Source organism: Lynx rufus, unplaced genomic scaffold, assembly GCF_022079265.1.
Source record: "Lynx rufus isolate CCGP_SWC_20201006 ecotype Redwood Valley unplaced genomic scaffold, mLynRuf1.p SCAF_11, whole genome shotgun sequence".
NCBI classification, from domain to species: Eukaryota; Metazoa; Chordata; class Mammalia; order Carnivora; family Felidae; genus Lynx; species Lynx rufus.
In genome coordinates, this window is record NW_025814825.1 from 10,221,265 (window position 1) to 10,231,341 (window position 10,077).

Below are 10,077 nucleotides of genomic sequence, written 5' to 3' on the forward strand. Positions count from 1 at the left end.
ACCAGTTTGCATCCCCACCAACAGTGCAAGAGGGTTCCCGTTTCTCCACATCCTCTCCAGCATCTATAGTCTCCTGATTTGTTCATTTTAGCCACTCTGACTGGCGTGAGCTGGTATCTGAGTGTGGTTTTGATTTGTATTTCCCTGATGAGGAGTGACATTGAGCATCTTTTCATGTGCCTGTTGGCCATCTGGATTTCTTCTTTAGAAAAGTGTCTATTCATGTCTTCTGCCCATTTCTTCACTGGATTATTTGCTTTTCAGGTGTGGAGTTTGGTGAGTTCTTTATAGATTTTGGATACTAGCCCTTTGTTTGATATGTCATTTGCAAATATCTTTTCCCATTCCATTGGTTGCCTTTTAGTTTTGTTGATTGTTTCTTTTGCAGTGCAGAAGCTTTTTATCATCATGAGGTCCCAGTAGTTCATTTTTGCTTTTAATTCCCTTGTCTTTGGAGATGTGTCAAGTAAGAAATTGCTGCGGCTGAATCAGGGAGGTTTTTTCCAAGCTTTCTCCTCTAGGGTTTTGATGGTTTTGATGGTCTCACATTCAGGTCCTTTATCCATTTTGAGTTTATTTTTGTGAGTGGTGAAAGAAAGTGAGGCTGCTTTAAAAAACTATGGTGCAGGGGTGTCTGGGTGGCTCAGTCAGTTGAGTGTCTGACTCTTGATCTTGACTCAGGTCACAATCTCACAGTTCATGAGTTCAAGCTCCACATCAGGCTCCGCACGGTAAGTGCAAAGCCCACTTGGAACTCACTCTCTCCCTTTTTCTTTCCCCTCCCCAGCTCATGCTCTAGCACTCTCTCTCAAAATAAATAAATAAACTTAAAGAAAACTATGGTGCAGCAATATAATTAAACCACAATTTTATGAAATCATGCTTACAAAGAATGGGGAAATTATCAAAATATCACTTTAAATAGGAAAGTGAAATAAAACCTTACATATACAGTATTATTTCCACCTTGTTTACATATATTCTTCATATATATGAGATATAAATTATATATAACATATATGTTCTTTAATATTATAAAACTCTAAGAATAATAAAAATCCATAATTTTAGTATATTGCAAGTAAATACAGCAAAACATTGTTTACCTCTTGGTTGAAATAATTGAGTGATTTTTATTCCCATATTTTTGGTTTTGGTTTTGCTTTATTTTGTTTTGCTTTTCTACTTTTTTCAGTGAACTTTACCAGAAAAACAATAAATAAGCTTTTTTGTTTCTTTTTAACATGAGAGAATTCAGTAGGTGGCTAAAATAGGGATTTTAATGAAGTCTACATAGTCATCAAGTATCAATTTCACACCAGGTATCAGTGCTGTTAAGAATGCCAACGTTCATAATTAAGTTTTCATCAGTAAAGCATATGTTTTGTGTTTCCAGTAGCAGATATCTTCTATGGGTGTGCTAAGTAAAATCATGCACAGTCTATTCTGAGTTACTCCCCTCCTCACCATCTACCCCACAAAGAAGAAAAGCAGAACATTTTTAAAGTATCAGAGGTGGGGTGCCTGAGTGGCTCAGGCATTTAAGCATCAGGCTCATGTTTTTGACTCAGGTCATGATGTCACAGTTTGTGAGATCAAGCCCCGCATCCAGCTCTACGCTGACAGCATGGAGCCCACTTGGGATTCTCTCTCCCTCTCTCTCTCTGCCCCTCCCCTGCTCACTCTGTCTCTCTCCCTCTCTCTCTCTCTCCAAATAATAAATAAAGTATCAGAGGTAAAATCAATGCAGTTTCTCACTCAAGTAACATTTGAGTGCTTCAAAGCCCTAAAAAAGGGATGATTTAACAATCCCATTTACAATTACACCAAAAAAGAAAAAAATACTTAGGAATGAACTTAAACAAGGAGGTGAAAGACCTCTACTCCAAAAATTAGAAAACACTGATGAAAGAAATTCAAGATGACCCAAACAAATGGAAAGATATTCCATGCTCATGGACTGAATGATTCAATATTGTTAAAATGCCAATACTACCTAAAATAATCTTCAGACTTAATGTAATGGCTATCAAAACCCAACATGTTTCACAGAAGTAGAATAATCCTAAAATTTGTATAGAACCACAAAAGACCCCAAAGTCCAAGAAATCTTGAAAAAGAACAAAACTAAAGGTATCACAATCCCAGATTTCAAGACACACTACAAAGCTGCAGTAGTCAAAACAGTATGGTTCTGGCACAAAAACAGACACCTAGATCAATTGAACAGAGTAGAGTCCAGTATAAACCCACACTTATTCATGGTCAACAATAGGGAAAAGACAGTCTCTTCAACAAATGGTTCTGAGAAAACTTGACAGCTACATACAAAAGAATGAAAATAAACCACTTTCTTACACCACACACAAAAATAAACTCAAAATGGATGAAAGACCTAAATGTAAAGCCTAAAACCTTAAAATTCCTAAAAACAAAACAAAACAAAACAAAAAAACAAAAAACACCACAGGTAGTAATTTCTTTTACACTGTCTGTAGAAACATTTTCTAGATATGTCTCCTAGGCAAAGGAAACAAAAGCAAAATTAAACTGTTGGGACTATACCAAAATAAAAGGCTTTTGCACAGCAAAGGGAAACGTCCACAAAACAAAAAGGCAACCTAGTGAACTGGAGAAGATATTTGCAAATTGTATATCCAATAAAGGGTTACTATCTAAAATGCATAAAGAGCGGCGCCTGGGTGGCTCAGTCGGTTAAGTGTCCAACTCTTGCTGTCAGCTCAGGTGATGATCCCACGGTTCGTGAGACTGATCCTTTTGCTGGGCTCTGCACTGACAGCACGGAGCCTGCTTGGGATTTTCTCTCTCCCTCTCTCTCTGCCCCTCTCCCACTCATGGACACACACGATTCCCCCTACGAAATAAATAAATAAACATTCAAAATATATAAAGAACTTCTATAACCCAACACACACCAAAAAAAAAAAGCAATAATCCAATTATAAAATGAGTAGAGGACCTGAAGAGACATTTTTCCAAAGAAGACATATAGATAACAGACACTTGAAAAGATCCTCAACATCACTCATCATCAGGAAAATGCAAATTAAAACTGCAATGAGATATCACCCTACACCTGTCAGAATGGCTAAAATCAAAAACACATAAAACAAGTATTGGAGAGAACATAAAGAAAAAGGGACCCTCGTGCATTGTTGGTGGGAACAAAAACTGCAGCAACCACTGTGGAAAACAGATTGGAGGCTCCTCAAAAAATTAAAAATAGGGTCACCATATAATATAGTAATTCCACTACTGGGTATTTACACAAAAAATATAAGAACAGTAATTCAAAAATATATATATGCACTCCTATGTTTACTGCAGCATTATCTGCAATAGCCAAATTATGGAAACAGCCCAAGTGTCCATCGATGGATGAATGGATAAAGATGTGTTATATATACACTGGAATATTAGTCATCTAAAAAAGAATAAAATCTTGCCATTTTGCAACAACATGAGTGGACCTAGAGGGTATAATGCTAAGTGATATATGTCAAGAAAAAAAAAAGAAAATACCATATGATTTCATGTATATGTGAAATTTAAGAAACAAATGAACAAAAAAAAAGAAAGAAAGAAAGAAAAGAAAAGAAAAACAACAGCAACAACAACAACAACAAAAATAGGCACTTGAATTCAGAGAACTGGTGTTTGCCAGAGGGGACATAGGGGAATGGGTAAAATAGATGAATAAAATTAGGAGTAAACTTATCATGATGAGTACTGAGAAATGTATAGAATTGTTGAATCATATTGTATACCTGAAACTAATAAAATACTGTATATGAATTATACTTGAATAAAAAAGAAAAAGAGATAATTTGTCTTAGAAGGTATAATGTGTGATAAGCCTAAAGAGAAGTTCCCTCACAAATTTTGGGTTAAGGACAAAAAATTTAAGTCTATAGCATTGTATAAGTTTTTTCAAGTTCTGCTTTAAGAACTCCAATAAATAAAATCTGGACTTACATAATAAGTCAGAGAATCATGATGTATATTATGAAAAGATTATTGACTTTATGAAAGACTTTATCACAGAATTTCTTAAATAGTTGCTCTTCTCATACAGTTTGGTATTTTAAAAATAATTTCCTACTTGACAAGTGAGCCACTATGTGCCTTGGGACAAGTCATTGAAAGTCTCTAGGCTCAACTTCCTCATCAATATAATAAAGATGGTTTTAACATGCTGCCTACCTCACTCAGTTTTCATGACTATAAAACAAGAGTATTTATATAAAGATACTTTGAAAGCTGTACATACATATTTTTTTGGCTGTTGCTTTTAAAAGAGAATCTGGAGGGGTTAACTTTCATAAATTTCTTATTATTACTAAATATATAATTTTTTATATTTTAACAGCACTTTAAAGGACAATTTGAGACGACATACTCATTCTATGAAAATCAACTCTTTTCTTGGTTCATGATCTACTTTTCCCATGTTTTTAGGTCTTCTTCAGTTACACATTGTTATTCCCATGGTCTTAATACCTGGATTATGAGAGGTTCCAGTAGCTTCTCTACAGTGAATGTTTGGACCTGCAGATCCTGAGGATCAATATTCAGTGTGATTGGTGTTTCAGCTGACATGCTGCCTGTGCACAAAAGCAAAAAAAGACACTTATTAATAAAGAAAAATACTTTCTAAAGGGGAAGCACTAATGAAAACCATAGAGTACATGAGATCTGTATTCAGCACCTCTTCCTGATATCAGTCATAGCTCTCAGATGACCAGGGTGCCAGGTTCACCAACAGAGAAATGAGATATTCCCCATCTGTTCCCGGAGGTCATGTGGTCTAGAATTAGATCTTCCAATGAATTAATCTATGTTAGTATATGTTCATGACTAAAATAATAACCCAAGGTGAGTTTACATTTGGCCAGGAGTCTTAAGGAAAAAAGAATGGCCAAATTGGTGAGACATATTTTACAGCATGCAAGTGCTTTGACTTCCATGAAATCATAGCACTGAGGCAGCCAGCACTCATATTTTGCTTGTTCTTGCTAATGATGACTCAGATGAGGAGGCAAATAGAACTTTGGAAGACGTATGACACATCTCTATCTGGGGAACTGTTTGAGGGTTTGATTGGAAAAGAAAGTTGGGGGCAATTTACTTTCCTGTACAGAAAATAAACTAATTTAAATTGGCATGGTTATACATAAAAAGAGAAGAGATTGATACTTGGGCAAGACAAAATAAGAAAAAAATTATAAGCCATCTTTAAGGCATTGACATTAATCTCAGAAATCAGTGAGATTTTTGCATAAGAACACACATATATATCAGAAGACCATAAATGGCATGTATCATAACATATTCAAGTCAACAAATTGGCTATAAAGACTATTACCCAAATCATTAAGCTTACAAATTGGTATCAACTTATTCATAGTCAAGTATTTACTGAAGGTCCACAGAAATAAACAGTAAGAAACATGTATCACCTGTATGTAACTTAGTCTCAAAAAAAAAATTATAGTCCACAGAAACATGTGTTACTATCAGTGAAAAAACATTCCCACTTAGCTCTTACCCATTTTCTTCTATAGTTTCCTATATTTGCAGGCTAAGAAAATATTAGATTCTGCCCCCAGAAAATATCCAGATATTCCCTATGGCACTCAAGGAAACTAAAACAAAAATAATTAGGAAGTACAATAGTACTCCCCCCTTATCTACAGTTTTACTTTTTGTGGCTTCAGTTACCCACAGTCAATCATGGTCCAGTCCAGAAACAGATGATCCTCCTTCTGACATATCACCAGAAAATGAATAGAAGCCTAACACTGCGTCACAATGCCTAGGTCATTTAACTCACTTCATCTAATCAAATAGGCTAATTTTACCATCTCACAAGAAGATGAAGACTGAGCACAATAAGATATTTTGAGGAAAAGAGATAAACTATATCGCATAACTTTTATTATACTATATTGTCATAATTTTTCTATTTTATTATTGTTATTAATCTCTTACTGTGCCTAAACTTCATCACAAGTACATATATATAGTAAAAAAAAAACATAGTATACAGAGTTTGGTACCATCTAGGATTTCAGGCATCCACTGGGGGTCTTGGAACATATTCCCCATGAATAAAAGGGGACTACTATACATTTAGTTTAGTTTATGATTTTAGATATAAAGGTAGATAATTGTTTTCTTTTTAATTGACAAATGAGCTCTATGAATGGACAATGGAAGTACAGATAACTGAGGGAAGGAAGGAAAGAAGGATGCAAGGAAGGAAGGAAAGAAGGATAGAGGGAGGAAGGGAGAAAAAAAGAGAGGCAAATGGGAAGGAGGGAGTGATGGAAGGAAGGGAGGGAAGGAAAGGGGGAGGGAGGAAGGAACAAGTACACATTTTCATGGTGTCTTTCTTATCCAGAATCAATCGTTTCAACACTCCTTTAAATCTCAGTGATTTTAGGAGAGAGGAATGTTCTTTTCCCAACACCCTTGCCTCCAACCCCCAGGGTAGGGCCCATGTCCCCCCAACTGCTTCCCCTAATAGTCTATTCCCATTCTCCTCCTAGACCTTTACAACTCCCATTGGCTTACCTCCATAAAATCAGCATCTCCTTGCTCATCAACCTCTCCCACTCTACTGGATCCTTCCCCTAGATCCATAAATGTGTTACTGTATTTATTCCAAAGATAATCATGATCTCCATGTGTATATGTAAGTGAAAAGATCAGTGCTTCTTATCAGCAATGGCCAAACTATGGAGAGAACCCAAATGTCTACCAACTGATGAATGGATAAAGAAGAGGTAGTATGTATGTATATATATTTCAGACTGTGTATACACACACACACACACACACACACACACGTACATTTCTTACTGTTTATTTCTTTGGACCTTCAGTAAATACTTGACTGTGAACAATTTAATACTAATTTGTGGGCTTAGTGATTTGCATAATAGTCTTTATGGACAATTTGTTAATTTGAATATGTTATATGCCATTATATATACATAGACATATGTATATAAAATAGAATATTACTCAGCTGTCAAAAAGAATGAAATCTTGCCATTTGCAACAACATGGATGGAGCGAGAATGTATTATGCTAAATGAAATAAATTAGAGAAAGATAAATACCATATGATTCCACTCATGTGTAATTTAAGAAACAAAACAGATGAACATATGGGAAGGAGGAGGGGAAAAGAGGAGAGAGGGAAACAAACCACAAGAGGCTCTTAACAACAGAGAACAAACTGAGGCTTGATGGAAGAAGGTAGGTAGGAGATGGGCTAAATGGGTGATAGGTATTAAGGAGGGCACTTGTGATGAGCATTGGGTGTTGTGGGTGGGTACTGTGATGAGCGTTGGGTAAATGTAAGTGGGTATGTGGGTGGGTGTTTTGGGTATTGTGATAAACACTGGGTACATAATGTACGTGGTGATCACTGAATTCTACTCCTGAAACCAATATTGCACTGCATGTTAACTAAAATTTAAATTTAAAAAAGAAGATCAGTGCTTCACCAAGGCCATTCCACACTGTACACCTGATACACATGCAGAGACACATACACACGAAACCATCCTGTAACTAAAAAATCATCTTCATTAACTCTTGCCTTGATTAACTCTAATTCTTAGATTAATAACATAATTTTTAATAGAAGCAAATACTATAAAAGCTAGAAGAATTACTGCACTTCAGATGCTATGCTACATGATTACACTCCATGATTCTATTACTATAAAAATGGATATTTAAAGTATTCTTGAAAATAATACCAACAGTTGTCCCCAGTGACTTAACATAGAAATTTGTACATAGTCAAGATAATGAATTTCAACTCTGCTTATAATCAAATATACTTCTAATTCTTATAATTCTTTTACATATCTTCAACAAAGTTTGATGTTAAAAACAAAGACAATTAGGCTGGAAGTCTCAAAGGAACCAATTATGACAAATCTAATAATTCCAAAAGCATTTAAGTACAAATTACATTATCCAACATTGACCATACTGCTAAAAACACTAATACATACTAATCACTTTGTGTATAGTACTGAAACATTTTCTAGTCATCAGGAAATTATAAGCAATTTGAAGTGGGAAAACAACTTATGTTTTGAGTGCCCTAGAGTTAGTCTACCCATGTTTTCAAGCAGCTATATAAAACATTACTATTCATCTACAAAAGACTACAGCTGGCCCTTGAAAAACAGGTTTGAACTATGTAGGTTCACTTATATGTGGATTTTTTTCAGTACAGCACTATGAAAGTATTTTCTCTTCCTTATAATTTTCTTAATAACATCTTCTTTTCTCTGGCTTACTTTATTGTAAGAACAGAATATACTATATATATACATATAATACAAACGTGTTAATTGACTGTGTATGTTATTGGTAAGACTTCCCATCAACAGTAGGCTATTTGGGGGCAAAGTTATATGCTGAGGGTGCCTGGGTGGCTCAGTCAGTTAAACATCTGACTTTTGGTTTCAGCTCAGGTCATGATCTTATGGTATATGAGTTCAAGCCCCACATTGGGCTGCACGCTGACAGTGCAGAGCCTGCTTGGGATTATTTCTCTCCCTCTCTCTCTGTGCCCTTCCTGTACTCTCTCTCTCTCTCTCTCTCAAAATAGATAAACTTAAATACCCTCATTCGGGGCACCTGGGTGACTCAGTCCATTGAGCTTCCATGGCTCAGGTCATGATCTCACAGTCTGTGAGTTCGAGCCCCACATCGGGCTTTGTGCTGACAGCTCAGAGCCTGGAGCCTGCTTCCGATTCTGTGTCTCCCTCTCTCTCTGACCCTCCCCCATTCATGCTCTGTCTCTCTCTGTCTCAAAAATAAATAAACATTACTCTTTTTTTAAATACCCTCATTAAAAAAAAAAAAGTTATACACTGATATTCAGCTGTGCAGGGACATGGAGTGTCAGTGCCCTGAATCCTTGCATTGTTCAAGGATCAACTGTACTATAAATGTTGAGAATTTTATCTAAAACCCACATATAGACCTTTATGTGATTTAGGCCTTCACTATAGTGTTTCTCTCTCCTTTTCACTGGTTTTATTTCCTTTCTAAAAGTAGAAACACAATCTCTTTTCTCAGCTATTTATCTGAAATACAGAAATCATGTTTCAATAAAGGCTCCATCACTATTGTCAAATGGTTTATTTCAAATGCATTTCTAGCACTGAAATGTTTTGTTTTGGTTTGTCTTGGTTTTGGTTTGGGGTTTGGTTTTTTCCCATCATTCCACCTATCATTCTGATTCCCTCTAACAGAGGCAAATCTAAATTGGCAAATAGGATATTCCTATGGTGACCTTTCTGCATGGCCCAGAACCAATACATAGGCAATAAAATATGTCCTTCAGTCTCCATAACCATAGGGTTCCATCAAATGAGTGCTCACAAAAGAGTTCATTTATTACCCCTCTCGTGACAGGTACTATCCCACATATAAAACAAGTCAAGATTAATGGCATTGCTTTGTTCTTTTATATCAGGGACAAAAAGTAAAGGAGTGTTGTGAACTCAAATAAGATCTAAGTGGACTTTCACATATCCTTTCATTACAGATTTCACAACTGATTGTCAAAGCTACATTGAGCATCAGAAATTGGAGCAAGGAAAATAAAAAATTAAGAATAAAAATTATCCATATCATATATAATCCTGCTAAAAGAATGCTTCAGCAAAGAGATAAAAGACAAACCTAATTCAGCCAAAGTATCTTCTAAAACTGTGATTATGTCTTTAATACACATTAATTAAAGAAAGTTGTTGAGAAGTTCATTTTTTCATGGCACAATTATAGAATAATAAACCAACAAGTCCTTGAAGAACCTTAGCTACCTATAATTATTCTTCTTTGAATAAATGCTGTTTCTTATAAAAATCTTTTTGATCTTTTGTATCTGTCCTGTTCAATAATCCTGATTGATTGGAGATCAGGGCAATAATAGGCAGAAAACTGCAGAACTTTGCAAATGAAGTCAAAGCAAGGTCAAAGTCTGACAAATTGTTACCAACTTCTTAGAGCAATACC

The 10,077-nt window shown here is 35.5% G+C and overlaps 1 protein-coding gene across 1 annotated transcript in view; it reads right to left on the minus strand.

Annotated features, from left to right (window-relative positions):
- The window catches only part of CTNNA3 (catenin alpha 3), a 1,681,070-nt gene extending 1,676,450 nt beyond the window's left edge, over nt 1-4,620 (minus strand). The window contains exon 1 of the mRNA XM_047071866.1: nt 4,522-4,620. Within this exon, the coding sequence (XP_046927822.1) occupies nt 4,522-4,620 (99 nt within the window). The remainder of the gene's footprint in view (nt 1-4,521) is intronic.
- Between the last annotated feature and the right edge of the window lie 5,457 nt (nt 4,621-10,077).